Source organism: Pseudorasbora parva, chromosome 9 (assembly GCF_024679245.1).
Source record: "Pseudorasbora parva isolate DD20220531a chromosome 9, ASM2467924v1, whole genome shotgun sequence".
In the NCBI taxonomy this organism is placed as follows: domain Eukaryota; kingdom Metazoa; phylum Chordata; class Actinopteri; order Cypriniformes; family Gobionidae; genus Pseudorasbora; species Pseudorasbora parva.
This window is the reverse complement of record NC_090180.1, coordinates 17,267,249-17,286,979: the sequence shown is the minus strand read 5'-3', so window position 1 is coordinate 17,286,979 and position 19,731 is coordinate 17,267,249. Positions and strand designations below refer to the sequence as shown.

The following is a 19,731-nucleotide window of genomic DNA, read 5'->3' as shown; positions in this document are numbered from 1 at the left end:
AGAAACGGAGCATTATGGGTAGCTTATTTGGTGAATATAAATTCTGTTTCAAGTTGAATAATGCGTGTGAAAGGTAAAAATGTATAAGTGCAGTCATTATTTTAATGAATATATACATTATATTTAATTAAATTGTTAATAGTTAATAAATTGATATATTAACAAACTTTCAACCAGGCAAAAGTTCGATTATCATTTATTATTGAACACGTTTTATATTGTAATTAGCCTATCAAGTGACCAAATGTTAAGCAATGTTTTAGCTTCTTTACAGCTGTCACCCGTAGGATGCTCATTTTTGATTTCTTCTGTTGTTCAACATCTGTGGGCCTACCTTAACCCATTCAATACATTTCAGTATGCTAACGTTTTCTGTTTGTGGATTTATGGCTTTATTTCAGAGTGTTCTATAACGGGATAATGACTTAATAACTGCATTCAAATCTGTTTTATCAGAGCTGCATTTGATGTCCATAAGGTGCGGATGCGTGAGTCTCTCAGATTAGCCGTTGGGTCCTGTCCTGTCCCTGGCCTCCCACCAGTTCATTACACATGTAAGTGCATTACCATAATCCTAAGGCTTGCAGTGAACCCACTGAGAAGCCAGTCAGTCCTATAAACAGATGAATGAAGACGAGCTAGGAAGTCTCTGGCGGTAATGGTATTTTACAAAGTTGTCCTGTCCACTTCAGAGCCTGTTTAGTCTGTTTACAACTAAAATCATGTCAAGTGCAGCCATATCTTTCTGGATGATACTGTTGCTGTATGCAGGTAATAGCAATTTTATTTTGTGGGATAGTTCTGGATTACAGTAGAAACTAGCTTGTACTGAGAGGGTTATTGTTATAGGCTTGTTGTTATGAATTGTGGAAATCTATGCATAACGCTTTTCTTGCATAAATCCTCACATTTAAATTCTTTGAGATGTTTCTTTGATCATCAGATTTTACCCAGACTTGTGCAGTTCATGTAGCATGAAAGATGAAAAAAAGAAAACACGCTGAGAACGTTTTTTTTAATTGTTGTATCAACTTAATAACTAATTTCAACCTAAATTACATTAAACTGACTTTTAAAAAAATTGGATCTTGTATAAAAAGTTGAAAATTCAATTGCTTAACCTACCTTAACCAATAAAAAGTTGAAAATTCAATTGCTTAACCTACCCGGTATGTTGATGAGTTAACGCAATAATAGTAAAATAGTAAATATGTTGTCATAACTTATTGATCATGTAATTATTTTACAGTGATGTAATATTTTGGTCGCACTAAATGGCCTACAATAAGTTGACTGTATTTCATTTGGAACTTTTCCTACATTTAAGTTCAATCAACCTAATAAAGTGTTGTTTTTTTACAAAATAAAAGTCTTTTTTGTTTGTTTTGTTTTTTACAGTGATGTCTGATGCGAGTTTTTGCACATTGCAGGTTTAAAACAAAAAAACATACCAAATACTACGAAAATCTGAAAATCTTCCTCTTTTGTCCTTTTCTTTTTATTACTCAAATTATGTAAAGGGGTAATTTACCCAACAACAAAAAATTATGTTATCATTTACTCATTCTCATGTTCTTCCAAACAAGCAGGACTCACGAAGATGATAGTCTGAAAAAAGTCTTTTGAAAAATGTTTTTTGTCCATACAAGGAAAATCAATGGAGTCCAAAAAAACACTGGACCTCGCTGACTTTCATTGTATGGACAAAAACAGCAACAAAATTGTTCAATCTTCTCATGTGCTCCACAGAATAAAGTCATACAGGTTTGGAACAACATTAAGGATGAGTTAATTATGACATAATTTCCAATTTTGAATGAATGTGATATCGCCAAGTCTGATATGAAGTATTTGTTGATTATTTTGATGGAACGTTTTGAAACTTGTTTCTTCTCTGCCTCAGGAGTCTCCAGTGGGTGTGATACAAACCCCTGCATGAATGGTGGTGTGTGCGTGAATCAGGATGGACAATACAAATGTCAATGTTCCCAAGAGAGCTATAATGGACACATCTATGGGGGGCCGTACTGCACGATAGTCCTGCTTGGCTGTGAGCGTCACTGGTGCCAGAATGGTGCCACTTGCTATCCATACCTGGAAAAAGGACGACATCGATACAGCTGCATCTGCCCTGAGGGCTTCACTGGAACAAAGTGCCAGACGTCCACCACCTTCTCTTTTGAAGAAAGTGGATTTATGCAGGTCCAGACCATGCTCACTAATGCTTTTGAACCCTTGAATGTCACTCTGAGTTTTCGCACATTGCAGGAAGTGGCCACTCTGCTCCAGTGCCAAGTTGAAGATCAGCATCTTACGCTGGAGTTAGTGAATGGAAGACTACGGCATACATTGCAGAGAGCCCAGGACAATGAAAGCGTTCTTCTAGAGCTCCCGCCGATGGTTTCTGATGGCCGCTGGCATACGGTGAAGGCCTCACTGCACGACAGCATGTTTGGGCTGAGTCTTAGAGACCCGTCCTGTCATGGAGACACCTGTAACATGGAAGTACAGATAGATCAAGCAGAGCCCGATTTGGGTTCAGGTCTATCAGAGTTGACCGTGATCCAGGATGTCTACATAGGTGGAAGAGGAGAGCAAGGGACTGCTTCAAGCTTTCTGGGATGTATGCGGGATGTGTGGTTGGATTCGCGCATGGTGGTGCCTGGATTGGGACCAAGGGCTCCCATTAAGCAATTTAATGTGAAACAGGAATGCAGTGACTGGGACCAATGCAAGGAAAACCCATGCCAGAACAGAGGCAGATGTGTCAAGACAGGATGGAGGAGTTTTAGCTGTGAATGCCATCGACCTTATGAGGGCGAGCACTGCTTAGATGGTATGATTATTTTTGGAATTCTACTCCAGTTTACTTGTAAACAAGCTATGGGTTGGACTTCATGTAGGATAAACACAGTTGTGGATTTCGATTTAAAGGGGTCATGAACTGGCTTTTTAATTTTTTTTATACTGTTGTCTGAGGTCAATTTATGACATTTGCATGTTTTTAAAAAAATCATAATAAATAAGTAATAGGCCATTTTTTTACCCTGGTTTTTTAGCCTCTCTTATGGAACGCTCAGTTTTTATAGGCATGCTGCACGGAAGACTTTGGGGTAAACACCCACTGCTATGATTGGATAAGTTTTGCATATTATTATGAGCTTCAGCTCCCCCGTGAGTAACGTGAGGAATTGTTAGGAATGGTTTTGAAAGCGTGTGGGAAAACGGCAACCGGAATGATTCGCCCACAGGCCTCGCAAAATGTCTTTATCAAACAAGCACAATGATTTATCTCTCATCCACCTGCAATTAATTGGAATATTATTTTTTATTACTTGTCCCGCCTAATAGGTGGATATAACCGCAAATCGTTAAATACTAACATACACACGCACAAGCCTTACTGCAGTGTCAGAAAAATCAGCATGATCAAAACTTTTGCAATTGTATTTTTCCTTCAAATATCAAGTCAAGAGAGTGAACAGCGCACATCAAGAAAGGAATGTTATTTCACTATTTAAGATAGCCGTTGCCCGTCGGCATGCCGGTGATACGTTTTGGTAGCCCACCCTAAAAGCACATAGCCCCGGGACGTTGGGCTTAGCAAGCCCTGGCCTATACATGTCCGAGTCTGATCACGAATCGCAGAACAATGAACCAACAACACATCAAATAAAGGATTCTCCACCCTGTGACTGCATGCTAAGTTATGTTTGGTTAGACACATACACATAATCAATAGATATCAAACGATCTGTAACAATGCAATACTATCACTTTTTTTTTTTAATACTCACATAAGTGTATTGCTTTATTCATTCATGTAATATCATCCTATCTGCAAATCCAGTCTCTTGTTTACAAATGAATCCGTGATGAAATGAAGAAACAAACACGTGAGCTAGATATGCATTTTAAAATAAAGTTAATCCATGCATTCAAAAAATATGGAATCCGAATGAAGCTTATGCTTTGTTTTATTGCTTGGAAGTTCAATCCGGTTTAGCTCCACGTAGGCCTATGTTATTTAACTATAACATGTCATGCACAAATTGGTGGGCGGGGCTACAGAATCAGGCGTTTGTCTTCTTCGGTTAAAGCGAAAGTGTTAATATGAAAATATATAATTCAAAACAACACAAACTTCATTTGTTAAATGTTATGTAAAGTAAAAGGTGTACTTGTGCTATCTTGCTCTAAAATACTTGACATTTAATTTGATATATGCAGTAATATTTACACATATTAAAGTGTGACAAGGGATAATTTACCCTAAAATGAAAATTATGTGTTAATTTACTAATGTTGTTCCAAACCTATACGTTTTTTTCTTCTGTTGAACATTGTTGATATACTATGGAAGTCAATGACCACCGTCAACTGTCTGGATACCATCATTCTTCAAAATATCTTCTGTATTTAACAGAAAAAAGAAACACATGAGGTGTAGTAAATGATGAGCCTCAAATCCTAATACTATTTAAAGTAGACTATTTCTGCTTAAACCAAGATACAGTTCTAAATCATTAAAAAAGAACATTCATCTTTCCTGATCACCATTTATCTCCACAACAACATCACTGCTTAGCAAAGAATCTAAATTTAGTCCCAAGACATAGAATGAGATTAGAGCACTAAATAAAACAGCCATCTACAAACATCCAGACATACACTGACGCACACACACATGCCAAAGCAGAAGGACTGCTAAAGGAAGGTTAAAATCAGCCACACCTGAACTGTGGATTAAAGAAACGTGATAGAAACATGCGTTTTGAATCCATGCAACCTTTAAATAAGACCTTTTCTGCCAAAAAAGTTGCCATCAATTATTTATTTGAAACTAATATGTGTGTGTGAGGAACAGGTAGGTAGCTAAATTTATTGAAACATTAAGTCATAATTGTATTATTATTATTATTATTATTATTATTATTATTATTATTATTATTATTATTATTACTACTACTACTACTACTACTACTACCACCACAATAATAATAACAACAATATATTAATAATAATTTATTTATTAATAATGATATTTTTATCATTTATATTTATAATAGAATTATTAATTTGCATTATACATATATTTGTATTACTATTGTTGTGGTTGTAATAATAATTATTTCCATTCTGTTACATTTGATTTGTCACATTTTTTTGGATTATTATTGTTATTATTATTAGCAGTATTAATAACACTATTTAAAATAATATTAAAATGTATATTATAATAATAATTACAATAATAATATATTTCGAATAATTATAAATATATTTATATTTAATATACAATTTTCTTATTTTTGACTGTTTGTCTTCTAATAATAATAATATATGTACGTATAATAATATTTATATCTGTAATAATTATTTCCATTTAGTTACATTTGACTTTATGTTTTATTTCGATTATTATGGTTATCATCATCATCATCATCATCATCATCATCATCATCATCATCATCATCATCATCATCATCTCGATTTTCAGAAATGTTCCATCTTGTTATATTTTATTTTTATATATTTATCATTAAAAACAACAGTGCTAATATATTTTGAATAATATTAATAATTATAACTATTTAGAAATATTCGATTGTTACATCTGATTTGATATTTTAAACAGCTGTTAATTATAATAATAATAATTATACATTTTGAATAATATTAATAATTATAACTTTATATTTAGAAATGTTCCATTTTGTTATATTTGACTTTGCTTGTTACATATTATTAAAATTGCATACTTTTTCTATTTTTTCTATTTTATTTGGTAGAATATGTGCCTGCGAGGTTTGGAAATGAAGATTTGGAGAGCTATGCTATGTTCACGGTGGATTACAATCCAGATGACAGCACTACCGTGTCCATGTTCGTTCGCACACGCCGCTCCCAGGGGTTGCTCTTGGTCCTCTCCAACAGTACCAGTCAGTATCTCCGTGTCTGGTTGGAGGATGGAAAGGTCAAAGTTCAAATCAACAACTTTGAAAGCCTGTTAGGAAGGGAAGCAGTGAACGATGGTCACTTTCATCTCATAACTGTGCTGGTGGAACCAGAATCCCTATCCTTGTTTATGTCTGCTAAGAGCCAAGGTCACGTCCCTATCCGCCGTGTGCTGGTCCAGGCTGGGGATGCAGTATATGTGGGAGGCTTACCGGATCGGCGTGCATCACTAGCCTTTGGGGGCTACTTTAAGGGCTGTATCCAAGACCTCCGTATAAATAGCAATCGCCTAGAGTTCTACCCAGTCAGTGTCCCGGTGACAGGCTCCTACAGGCTCCAGAGCTTGCTGAAAGTCACACGCGGCTGCACTGGCGATGACTCCTGCAGTGTAAGCAACTTTTACAGATCTATTACGGCACTGCTATAAACTGTGGTCCAGTTTGCAGCTTATTCTGGCCAAGAAAATGTCCAATTGACAGGAAAAGTTGATCTGCTTGACTTAAAAAGTGACCAGTAGGCCTAATAGTATACTTTGCTTTTATCTGCCATGTAGGGTGATAATTGAAATAATAGACAGGCATGGAAAAAAGCTATTTAGAAAGTTTCAGAGCAGAAACAATAATGTCCACCAACAATATGTGTTTGAATGTTTTGTATCTATTATAAATGATTTAATGAATATTAGGATATGATTAATGATTACAATTTTCGCAGTGTTCACAATTCTGTAATACTAATGCTTGACTTAAAACATTTGAATTATTTTATAAATATACACAACTTTTATAAATATTAAAATTATATGAATTATCACACCATTCAAAATATTTAAAATTCTGGAATAATGATACTTGACTTCAACCAAACCTTTTTTATAAATTTGCTAAACTTTATAAATACGTTTAATATTTTTAAAATATTTTGTCTACTTTATTTATGAATCATTTTATTTATTGTTCTTGTATTATGAATTATTACATAATTAACAATTATGGAAGTGTTTTGTTGAGCCATAGCTTTTTAGAAAGGTGCTAAACCTCCTTAATAGGTTTGAAAATTGTGTAAACTTCCAATATTATGAATCCTTTGATACATATTCATATATTATGAATTATTACATAATTCACAGTGTTCGTAATTCAGGAAAATGTTTTGATCATGTTACAGTTTTTCTCGATTGCTTAAACACATTTCTTGAAACTATGCCTCATATTCTCAAAACTATAAACACAAATCCATAACTTCTCACCCAGTTTCCCAAACAACCTATTTTCAGGTCAAAATGAAGCTCTACACTCAAAACCATTCACTCTTGCTGAAAAACCAAACTTTGCCCTCAGACAAGACACACAAGCCCTCAAAATCACACACACTACAACCTAGTCTAACACACTGGTGCAATAAATTCAAAACAACATTTCCAAAACTGGTAAGTTATGTTACTTGTGGTTCCCCTCCTCACAAACCTTTTCACATGATGAACAAAAGACACAACCAATGGATACACTGGCACATTTTTATTCATTCATTCATACTACACAGTACAAAAAAAAATTTTTATTCCGCCTCAGCCTCCCGTCTTTGGTCTGGGTCAGGCCAGAGAATCTCATCCACATCACAGGCTATATTAGCCCTAGCCTGGCAGCGGGGGTAAAATCCTCTTGCATGCCTTATCCACCCCTGGCACGCATCTACTGACACATGGCTTGGACGAGGTGAACAAGCATATAAGGTTCTCGATCATATACTTTCCACTAGTGTTGTAGTCAAGACCACCTAAACCGAGACCAAGACAAGACCAAGACTTTGAAGGGCCGAGACCAAGACAAGACCAAGACTTTGAAGGGCCGAGACCAAGACAAGACCAAGACTTTGAAGGGCAGAGACCGAGACCAAGTCAAGACCAAGACCAAGACCAAGACAGGCCGAGACCGAGTCAAGACCAAGACCAGTGCATGTCCCCACACTTATGATAAAATGTGGAATATGCATATGATTGGCACTTCTCTCGTATGATCAACTAAACTGGCTATAATTTCATCCGAGACTGCTTGTCTTCCTCCCCCCTCCTCCTCCTCCTCCTCCTCCTCCTCCTCCTCCTCCTTCACCACATCCTCTTCCTCTCCCTCCTCCTTCACCATGTCCTCTTCCTCCTCCTTCACCACCCAAGTCCTCTTCCTCTCCCTCCTCGACCTCTTCCTTCATTTCTTTGTGGGTCCATTGTTCCAAAGCTCAAATGAACTGACTCTGGCACTTTTATGTATCTTGAAAGTTCTGATTGATGTGTGTTAAATTTTGACTCTTAGTGTTTTCACCTGGGTAATTGTGTGCTAATTGAGCTGAAACTATGCTGACTTGAGTGAACAATATTGAATGCTAGTGCTTTCTAAATGACCACATGGTCTAGGCAATGAGAAATTAAGGGATTTGTGTGTAGAGTTTTGCAGTGACAGTTCAACAAATCTGACTCGTGTCAAAACAGGGAATAGTGTTTATAGTTTAGTGAAATGGGTGTGCTTTTTGATAAATGGCGTTATGGTTTTGAAATTTTAGTTCAAAAGCCTGGTTATAGTGTTTAAGCAATCGAGAAAAACTGTAATGTTTGAAACAGACCCGAAGTGCCTGTGGACAGCAGTTTGAGAAACACTTTTAAAAAAAGACAACAAATATTATGTGAAATTGAAGTCTTCTTCAGTATTTTATTTAGCATGTGAATGAATTTTGATTGTTTAAAAGGACAATATATACTCAAATATAATTAATGATTGTGAGTATCTCTTCCAGATCAATCCCTGCTTGAATGGAGGTGTGTGCTACTCCATGTGGGATGATTTCACGTGTAGTTGCCCACCCAATACAGCAGGGCAACGTTGTGAGGAAGTCAAGTGGTGTGAGCTGTCTCCATGTCCCTCGGCTGCCATGTGTCAAGCCCACAGTCAGGGTTTTGAATGTAAGTATAAATATGTAAATTTTCCAAGAGCAGTTGTCCTTATCTGAACTATTTTTTCAAGTAAAAGCAGTAAAAAGCATTAATATATGTATGGAACCTATCCACAGTTCAGTTATATGATTGATAATTGTCATGTGTAGCTATACTAGAGGATTTATGAAAGCCTTGAAAGATTATCCTTTGTTGGATTTGCCATGCCATATGCATCTGCCCTGAGACAGTGCATTGGAGCATGTTAATGACATGCAAACATTATCTTAAAGACACAGAATATGGTGCTCAGGGCTTATATTTTGGTGGTAAAAACACAAAAGGGTTCTGTTTATTCATGTCTGCTGAAACTAATAGCGCCCATAGGATCCTATAAATCCCTTTTGATTTAATAATCTTTGAGATTATGTGGAAAATTCATATGACTAAACTAAACAACATTATGGTTACTAACGTAACCTCTGCTCCCTGAGATAATTGGAACATGCGTTGATGTTTCTGAATAATGAATGATGTTTCTCTGAATACTGAAGCCTGGTTGATTCATGTCTGTGCACTTGCAGAAAAAAAACTGGCTTTTCAGCTCAACGAAATAGCAAGGGCCGACTACCTATTTAAAGGGTTAGTTCACCCAAAAATGAAATTTATGTCATTAATGACTCACCCTAATGTCGTTCCACACCCGTAAAACCTCCGTTCATCTTCGGAACACAGTTTAAGATATTTCAGTATGGGCAAGTGTATGCACACTATACTGTCCATGTCCAGAAAGGTAAATATCAAAGTAGTCCATATGTGACATCAGTTAGTTAATTAGAATCTCTTGAATCATCGAAAATACATTTTGGTCCAAAAATCACAAAAACTACGACTTTATACAGCATTGTCTTCTCTTCCTGGTTTGTCAATCCTCAAAAATTATGAATTAGTGTATTGATTCATGATTTGGATCGCCAATGTCACGTGATTTCAGCAGTTTGACACGCGATCCGACTCACGAATCAATCCGCTGATTCACAACCGTTTGAATCTTTATTTGAGGATTGAAAACAAACAGGGAAGAGAAGCTGAATAAAGTCATAGTTTTTGATATTTTTGGACCAAAATGTATTTTTGATGCTTTTGATGCAAGGTACAGTTGGTCTGCTGCAGAGGCTTTCTTCGACGGCGAGTAGAGAGACTTCTGTGTGGTCATCTTTGGAGTCAGCAAGGAGATGATCTTTATGTTGAAGGAAAAAAATTGCAATAAACAAACAACAAAATGAAAGTGAAGCGGTAGCCCCTCATGGACAACTGATGCATATAAACATAATATAACACAACATAAATATTCCAGGCCTGGTCCTCTCGCATCTTGCACTGCTGTCACTCTTCCTTTTATCCCACTGGCGCTTCTCCTTGAGACTCGAGAACGGTGTGGCGCACAGGTGACGCTCACTTGCAATCGCACAACCAGCCTTGCTCCGTTGCCACGGCTCTCGTCCCCACCCTGCTTGCCACATATATGTATAGGAACATTTTAAATCAGAATTCTGAGTAAAAATACTCATATTTTTGCAGTGAAAGATTTTTTTATTTTATTTTCTGTTTGTGAGCTGTATGCATATAATTTGATTACAAGTCAAATATAAAAATACATAACAGAATAAGCAAGAAAAAAACACTAGAGCAAAGAGTTGACTGATGCTTCTTTCCTGCCCACTTTGCAGGTATGGTCAATGTCAGCCTCCGAAGTGACAGCCACGTAATCACCTATCGTGGCAATGGAAAAATAAAGCGATACCTCAGCAGCATTTCAATAAATTTCCGTACCAGGCAGCAGAACGCGACTTTACTACATGCTGAACAGGATTCTCAATTTATTACTATTTCCATCCAAGATGGACACGTGGTTTTAGAACTTCAGGGAGAAAAGCAAACCTCCTATGTTTATATACACAGTTCGGACGTGGTTAGTGATGGACAGTGGCACAGGGCAGACTTCAGTATGGACAGTCCAGCCTTAAAGTCATCCAGATGGAGAATGGTTCTGGATGAGCATTGGGAGAAAACCTCCATCTCGTTTACAGACTCAGAAGATCTGGATTTCCTGAGGGAAGGTGTGGACATCATATTAGGGGGTTTGGGAACCAATTCGGAGGGCACCTTTGCTGGCTGTCTTGGTTTGGTGGAGATTGGTGGCCTTGCATTGCCATATTATAGCGACATGGAGATGAACCTTCCCAGGCCCCAGGAAGAGCACTTTCTGAGAACCTCTGCGACACCCTACTTTGGCTGCTGGGGTTCAAATGTTTGTGAGCCTGACCCTTGCCAAAATGGAGGAGTTTGTGAAGATCTGTTCGACATTTTCAAGTGCCATTGCCCAGCTGATTGGGATGGCCAACGCTGTGAATTCACACCAGACACTTGTGCCTCAAACCCTTGTGTTCACGGAGCCTGCAGAGTGGTGTCAGCAGGATACGAGTGCTCGTGTGATGTAGGCCACACTGGCCGTCACTGTGAAATGGAGGTGGATGTATGCGCCCACCACAAGTGCAGCAATGGCGGAACATGCCTAAGAGGAATGAAACGCTATGCATGTCTCTGTCCGAGAAACACGACAGGACCTCTCTGCAGGTGAAGATATTTACCATGCTCACCTCTCCAATGCATCTCTTGATACATGAGTTCTTCAGCAATATCTTGAAATGTTGACATTCTTAGATATTTGCATGTTCAATTCTATTTCTATTTCAGGGAGAGAGTTCCAGAACTTCCATGGTATATCGACAGGTTTCCGTGAGTTTGACTTACAACATGTATTAAAATTCTGTGAGCCAATAGGTTTTTGAGGTCGGAAAGATATTCAATCTGTGGAAGATTTAAAAGAAAATATATATATATTTTTTACTGTTTCTTTCTGCTTTATATTAGAAATTAGATTAATCAACTATTTTTATACTTTTTTTCTTTTTTTTGTACAGTGACAATAATGCATTAGATTCATTAGTGCATAAGTATTTTTTTCCATTCATTTCTACCATAGGGATTTTTTATTTTATTGTTGTTGAGCATTATAAGCAATAAACCAAACAAACCATCTACAAGGTGAATCACAACATTATAAACAGATATAATGTGATATAATTATAAACAGGTTTTTGTGGGGTTTTTTATTTTTTATTTTTTTAAATAACACCACTATTACTATTTTGTTACTATTACTTTTTTGACCACTGACTATTTTTACTCAGTATAAATAATTTAATTGATAATTAAAATCTCCAGCAATAGCAAAAGAATTGAAAGTACAGTATGCTATATATTTGCTATATGAAAGAGTATGCTATATGTTTTGGTTAGCTGCCCCGAACTGATACTTTTTGCTTTATTATGCTCTAGAAATGAGCATAAAGGCCCATTCACAACAAGAACATTAACTATAACAATAAAAATATAGTTTTAAATTTTAACTCTAAATGTAAAAGTATAGCAGCGTTCACATGACAACTCTAACAATAACATCACAGAGGAACAATATTGTTGGAATCACATTAAATAAAACATTGTTCAGCCAATCATAATCCCTCCTTCTTTAAAAAGCTTGAGCTTTTAAAGCGTCTAACAACATAACTGCAGTGTGCGTTTATAATAAAAAGAAAGATATTGTGCATTGGTGTGAAATCTGTGGAGGCTAAGACAGTTATCAGCATTGTTATCATTAAATGAAGTCAAAAATGAAGATGCTTATCCTTTTTATTATTTTTCTCTAGATACCCTAAGCTTCCCGTGTCTTTCTGTGGGAATGAGAGATGGAACTACAGTTGCTTCAATGGTGGGAATTGCTCCTCTGTAGAGGATACTTGTGAATGTCTACCTGGATTTGCTGGACAATGGTAAGAATATTAACTCACAGATGTTCAAGAGGTTCACTGTGTGATATCAAAAATTGTTTTAATATGCTGCTTTTGCACTCAAACATTTCTTATCACTATCAGTGTCGAAAAACAGTTGTGCTGCTTAATACTTTTGTGAAAACCCTTTTCAGGATTTTTTAATGAACATTTGTCACTTTTGATCAATTTAATGCATCCTTGGTGAATAAATGTATTATTTACTTTTAAAGTGCATTCAATGCTGCCTTAGCTAGAACACTGCTCACTAATATTTGTAATACTTGAATAAATCCCTAACTCTAAGGATCAAAACCCCTTGGTGTCACTGTCCCACCAGTGGGACACCTAAGTTTACTTCACTATATTACAATTAAATCCTAAACATATATTGTTGGAAAGTTCTAAGACTCTAAATAGATAGTTTACCCATGTTTTTTGTTACAAATTATGTAGGAACAGTAATAGATTATGACAAGAGTGCACCTTAAAAAAGCTACATCATAACAGGAGTTCTGACCTTTGTCACAAAAAATTGATGCACACACTTTTATTCATTGAAACTTTGGTTTTCATGCAAAAGGTACATAATAAAACATATATTCTAATATTTGTCTATAAACATTTATAAAATAATATTATGCTTTAAAAAGTATAATATATATTATCTTTTATATATGTATTTATATATAATATATGTATTTTTATGGTTTTTAATATCACATATTTTAGTAATTATCACAAATTAGCAGTGGTGGAAAGAGTACTGAAAAAGCATTAATAAAAAGCAATCCCTACTGATTATTTTTGCTTGCAATTAAAAAAATAAACCTGATTTAAATATAAATCTGATGTTTTATTAAAGTTATTTGCTATATACATGGACTACAATTTTAAATCACCATGTGTGAACACTATTGAAGTGCACACATATGCACTTCAAAATTCTGACAGAAAGCATGTTTATGTGTTTATATGTTATACGAAATCAATGTAATAGGGACAAAAATATAGTAGTGGTGATCGGTTATTGCATAATTCACTTTGAAGCCTGGCAAACAATCAAGCTGAAGTGAAGTGTTTCCAGCAGATGGCACCACCAGTGCAGCGCTAACAGAATACGGACCATGTGTGCGTGTATTAGAAAATGTTATATTCTGCGGTCAATTTTTAGTAATTGTTTAAGGCAATTTGACGATTTCAGTCATAATACAGTAGCCAGCACTTACCCCCTTTCATAAAACTCACGCCTGCCTCTCTAGGCTGGTCGCTTTGGTTGTTTTGACTAGAGTCAAACGCGTGACGCATGGAGACACAGGACTGATTATTCGTCTACTTAGCCAATTACGTTGACAGGAAAATATATAAACATAATGTAGGGAAAATAGCGCAGTGAAAGTACTGATACACAGCTAGTGGTGTAAAGTAACGAATTACAAATACTCTCGTTACTGTAATTGAGTAGTTTTTCTCAGGAATTGTACTTTTTTAAATAGTTTAAAAACAGTGTACTTTTACTTGAGTACATTTTAAAGGGGGGGGGGGGGGTGAAACACTCAGTTTCAGTCAATTTCATGTCAATCTTGAGTACTTCTCCGAAAAGTCTTTAGTTTTATTATATTTATAAAAGAAATATGGGCTGTAACGAGTCTTTCTGGAAAAAACGAGCGCCTGGAGGCGTATAGTGTGGGCGGAGCTAAAGAATGACGAGTGCGAACAAAGCGGTGACGTCCTCAAGCGTGGAGAAACCAATGGGTATCGATCTCAGCTAATAGAGATAATGATCCAGAATCATTCGGAGGCTGAAATAAATTGAACAGGAGAAATAGCAACAGCAGGACGTCCGTCTCTGTGGTATGTACTGTATTTAGTGATCTGTCAACATTTGTGTGTGTTTACTCGCAGTTTATGAGGACATGATTCGGTTTATGGACTATTGTATGTGACTAAACCTTAGCAGTAGCAAGCAAAACGGTTTTGCACGTCAGACTAGTGTAACGTTATACAGAGAACAACAATGGAGTAACGTTTGAATGGAGTAGCGCATTTGAATGACGAAGCACGCGATCGTGTCGTTTACTGATGTTTACTCACGCGACGATAGCCAATAGCACAGACATTTGAAGCAGTTTTACTCACCGGCTGCTACCAAAGCAGGACCGAACCTTTATTGGTGGGACCGCTCCGTCAAAAACACACTTCTTTGGTATGATTTGGTGAAGTCCTGTGACAGCAGTGGCCATGGAAATCCACTTTGCGACGCGACTGTAGCGTGATGTTGTGATGCTTCCCGTCATTTCTGCGTTCAAATCGGTTCAAATGCAGCGCTGCCTTCCCGGAATGCTGTGTTTCACCCGTTGAAGTCGCTTGATGTCACCCACAGGAATAAAGTGGAGCGCGGTGCGGAGTGTTTATGGGCGTGCATTTCCTCTCTCGCTCTAGTCATGCGCACGCGCGCACCCTACCGGGAGAAGAGCCCGTACGGCCCATACAAGGACCTTCCGCTCTATTAACGTCAAGCCGACCCATACTCGAAAAAAACTCTCCGAAACTTGTGAGAAACTGGAAGGAGTATTTTTGACACAGAAATACTCCATCAAACGTCCAACTTAGTTTTTGAAACTTTGTCTATGTTTAGGATGGGAATCCAAGTCTTTAACAGTGTAAAAAGCTCAGTATGTATGAAACAGCATTTCACCCCCCTTTAAGTGCTGTATCTGTACTTTTACTGCTCTATTTTCCCTAAACCTGCCGTTGCTACATTATGTTTATTTATTTTTCCTGTCAACGTGATTGGCTAAGACGAATAATCAGTCCTGTGTCTCCATGCGTCACGCGTTTGACTCTAGTCAAAACAACCATAGCGACCAGCCTAGAGAGGCAGGCGCGCGCTTTATGAAAGGGGGTAAGTGCTGGCTATTGTATGATGACTGAAATCGTCAAATCGCCTTAAACAATTACTACAAATGGACCGCAGAATATTATATTTTCTAATACATGCATAAATGGTATGGATTATGTTAGCGCTGCACAAGCTCGCGGTGCCATCTGCTGGAAACTCTTCATTTAGCTCGATTATTTGCCAGGCTTCCAAATACATTATGCAGTAACCGATCGTCACTGCTAGTTTTTTGTCCCTTACGTCGATTTTGTTTAACATGTAAATGCATTAAACCTGCTTTCTGTCAACATATTGAAGTGCATATTTTAATGTAATGTGTTCTCACATGGCGATTTAAAATTGTAGGCCATTTAGCATATAGCCAATAACTTATAAAACATCAGATTTATATTTAAATCAGGTTTATTTTTTAATTCCAAGCAAAAATAATCAGTGGTGAAAACTGAGTTACTCGATTCTGATTTCTATTCTTTTTACAGAGAAAACGTCCATTGAAATTAAAGCAGTAGCCTACAACGAATGCGTCCTGAGAAGAAAGAACTTTTCTTTGAAAAGAAATAATTTTTTATATATTTTTTTAACGTGAAATTGTTAATGTACAACGCTCAAAAATTGAGAAATGTCAAAAATAAAAAGAAATATTTAAAGAAATATTGAAATATTTTTTGGTGATATCGTTTTTTTTTTCTTACTGAGAATTATCCATAAAAGAGTAAGCTTCATTTTTAATTTGCAGGGTATAAGGTGGAATAACATTCATAGCCTAATACTCACTATTCACTACCCTTGAGTACTTTTAAAACTTTTTACTCCTACTTTGAGTAGTATTTAGGACAGGTACTTTTAACTCTACTTAAATTTAATTTTTTGACAAGTATCAGTACTTCTACTTGAGTATGCTTTTTCAGTACTCTTTCCACCACATCACTTAAAATGTACTAAAGTAAAAGTAAAAGTGCACTCTGTTTTAAAACTACTTAAAAAAGTACAATTCCTGAGAAAAACTACTCAATTACAGTAACGAGAGTATTTGTAATTTGCACCCCTGCAAATTAGGTATCTTTCGAAAGCTTACGAACTTATCATGTGAGAACCGCTTTGATATTGGATGTTGAATTACCATAGAAACGCTATTTTCAATTCTTTTAGCAAGCTCCTCCTCTATTGGGCGTCGTCAGCGTTTCGTAATTTATAATCAAAACCTTTTCTAATCTTGACAAAACACATATCGTCAAAAAGGTTCCGTATTTTGTGATAAAAGTGATATTTGGACAGAAATGTACTGATTTGTTACAGCAGAATTACATTTTTTTTTTAATGGGATAAAATTATGGAATGTGAATGTCACCTGTTTTTGGTGACATTCAAAAACTTCAATTTTTGGGGTCAACTTCAAATATGGAATGCAACTTGATCAGACATATGGCTTTTATTTTAAAGTAATTTTAGAGTTTGTAAAATATATATTTTATATAAAATAAAATAAAATAAATATTTAGCAGAGTACATATGATTTACAGTAAATTTAAACTTCCATACATTCATTTTTGCAAAGTTTTTTTTAAAACAAGACCAAACATAGGTCTTAAAGTACATCCATATAGGTTTTTTTTAACATACATTCTCAAAAAGTGGGGTGAGTTAAACTCTGGCACACAACTCCTGCACTATTTGTACTGCAGACATAAATACCACTACAAAGTGCAGCTTATTGATGAGAAGTGTGCTATTATTTCTCTCAGCAATCAGACGTAATGGAAAATCAAAATTTTCTGCCTACTGTTTGTAATGTGCCATAAGATGGCCTCATAGCACTGCCCTTCACTGTGCCAATCTCCTCTTCTGAGATGACCGATTTTCTTTGACAGGTGCGAGCTGGAGCTGGATGAATGTGCATCTGACCCCTGCCTTAACGGAGGCTTCTGCCGTAACCTGATCAATAGGTTCCAGTGCGTGTGCGAGATGAGCTTTGCAGGTGATCACTGTCAGATTGACGTCAGTGACTTCTACGTCTATGTCTTCCTGCTCCTGTGGCAGAACATCTTCCAGCTGTTGTCATACCTCATTTTGCGTTTAGATGATGACCCAGAGGTTGAATGGAACGCAGCCAATGATGACTAAAGCTGATGATACATGGGGCAACTTTTTGCGCAATGTTGCTGAAAGATGGTTGGGCGCTTTCCTATTGAGAATGGGCAAAAAATGTATATCGGGATATCCAAAAAGAATAAGAAGTTGCCCATTCTCAATGGGAAAATGCCCACAGCAACATCGCTTGGTAAAATTGCCTGGCAACATTGCTCAAAAAATTGCCCCATGTATCATAGGCATAAGACTAAAAACAGTTACTACTCGGACACCATGAGGAAGATCTTGAATGGTGAATTCACTCTGTGAATGGTTGAACAATTTCCAAAGGCCTTTAAAGGGATCCTGTTTTTTTTCTCTCATTTTTTTCAACTTTGTTTAGTGTGTAATGTTGTCTGTTTGAGCATGAAAAAGGTCACAAAGTCACTCCAAAGGGAGTTATGCTCTATAACAGTAACTGTTTCTGAACTCTTTGAAAGGGCTCAATTGTAGTGTTGAGTTTTCTTACGAGAAAGTATTTGTCACAATATTCCTCATTAAAAGAATTGCCCACCCTAGGGCTTCATAGAGACAGGAACTAAACAGAGCATTACTGACAGACTGGGGGAAAAAGTGCTGCAGTAATGTCAAATATTAGAAACATAAGCCTTTTTTTTTTTTATCAATCATGAAATTGTATTTTAGTAGACACCAAAAACAAAAGATAAAAAAAGGTCATAACGGCTCCCCTTTAAATATTATTAGAGGTCATTATGTGTAGTAATAATCCTCAGTTTTCCAGATCCGGTGTAGTTTTAAGAATCATTCAGTGAGAAAGACGATATAGGATTTTATATTTTTCTGCTAATGGAGCACTATAAACTGCAGCTTCTGAATAATAATTCAGAGAAAATGAAAATGATTATAGAATGACATCCTCTAACGCTGAGATAGTATAGCACCTGACAGTGAAAGGCTTTTCATGTGCCTTCCTTTTCCTCATAAATATTTATTTTTGAAAATGTTCAAAAATGGCAGTTGATGTGTAGCCCACTGTTAAAATATTCTATCATATTCTGATGGTAAGAAAAGCAGTTTAATATTGTTAAAAGCATCATTAAATGTTTTTTTATTTTTATCAATTGGTGTTCTGATTTATGCATTATTTTGATGTTTAATGTTAATTTTCGGGCAAATATGTAAACCTAGACATTTATATCTCAATGATCAAATCACAATTCGTTTTCCATTATTTTACCTCATATAGCAGATTTGGTTTTGCAAATAAACTAATCAAAAAGCAAGAGCATCATCTATATTCATTTGTAATTTAGTTCTTAATGGTCATATGTTTCTCTCACAGACCTGTGCTTATTTTAGTTTTAGTTCTGAGATTGACAACAGGTTTCAAAATCCATTTTAATGTCTGTATTGATTGTTGAATTACTGTTAATATATTAAAAGAGACTGTGGTAAAGGTTTGAAGTTCTTTCTTTAAAGGAAATGAAGGTCAAACATTGGCCATAGAATAACATATTAGTAAATATTCTACTCACTCTTGATCAAAGTGTTTGCAAGCATCCCTCATATTGCTGACCACTGGTAGTTGAACTGGATTTCCGCAATACAAATAGAGGTACTTCAGAGAAACAAGTTTGCATGAAGTTATGTTTGCTTTTCATTGCTGGGTGTGCGATAAGCTCCAGAAACAGCAAAAACACATTAACATTTGAACACATCTAGCATTTTAACTTTTGCACACACACAAAAAAAAAAAGTGAGTCAAATTGCTTTTCTGATTATATATTTTAAATGTAACACGTGGTTTTTATTCATTCAAACAACAACAAACAAGTCAGGTTCCATACATGTGAGTTTTATCACCAAGGACATGGTCAAAGTTTAAAAGCACCCCTGCTTCCCCAAACCAAACTTCAATTTAAACACCCACTCAAATTGCAGAGTAACATTTACTTTGGCACTCAAAGATG

At 36.2% G+C, this 19,731-nt stretch overlaps 1 protein-coding gene across 3 annotated transcripts; it reads left to right on the top strand.

Moving 5' to 3' along the window:
* Positions 1-9: 9 nt before the first annotated feature.
* LOC137089551 (protein crumbs homolog 1-like) lies at positions 10-19,180 on the top strand. Of its 3 annotated transcripts, none has more exons than XM_067453147.1 (9): positions 10-73; positions 457-554; positions 1,904-2,836; positions 5,793-6,346; positions 8,743-8,908; positions 10,609-11,515; positions 11,636-11,677; positions 12,652-12,774; positions 17,542-19,180. In XM_067453147.1, exons 3-9 carry the CDS (start codon positions 1,936-1,938, stop codon positions 17,792-17,794), a joined length of 2,946 nt encoding a protein of 981 aa, XP_067309248.1. In that variant the 5' UTR covers positions 10-73; positions 457-554; positions 1,904-1,935; the 3' UTR covers positions 17,795-19,180. The 3 variants fall into 3 exon arrangements, with proteins under 3 accessions (XP_067309248.1, XP_067309249.1, XP_067309247.1); XM_067453148.1 differs by lacking the exon at positions 10-73 and adding an exon at positions 323-357; XM_067453146.1 differs by lacking the exons at positions 10-73; positions 457-554 and adding an exon at positions 589-771.
* Positions 19,181-19,731: the final 551 nt, after the last annotated feature.

Coding starts and splice junctions, on each gene's coding strand:
- LOC137089551 (XM_067453146.1), top strand. CDS start 723: ATGTCAAGTGCAGCCATATCTTTCTGGATGATACTGTTGCTGTATGCA. Junction 2,837..5,792: donor GGGCGAGCACTGCTTAGATG/GTATGATTATTT, acceptor TTTATTTGGTAG/AATATGTGCCTGCGAGGTTT. Junction 12,775..17,541: donor CCTGGATTTGCTGGACAATG/GTAAGAATATTA, acceptor TTTCTTTGACAG/GTGCGAGCTGGAGCTGGATG.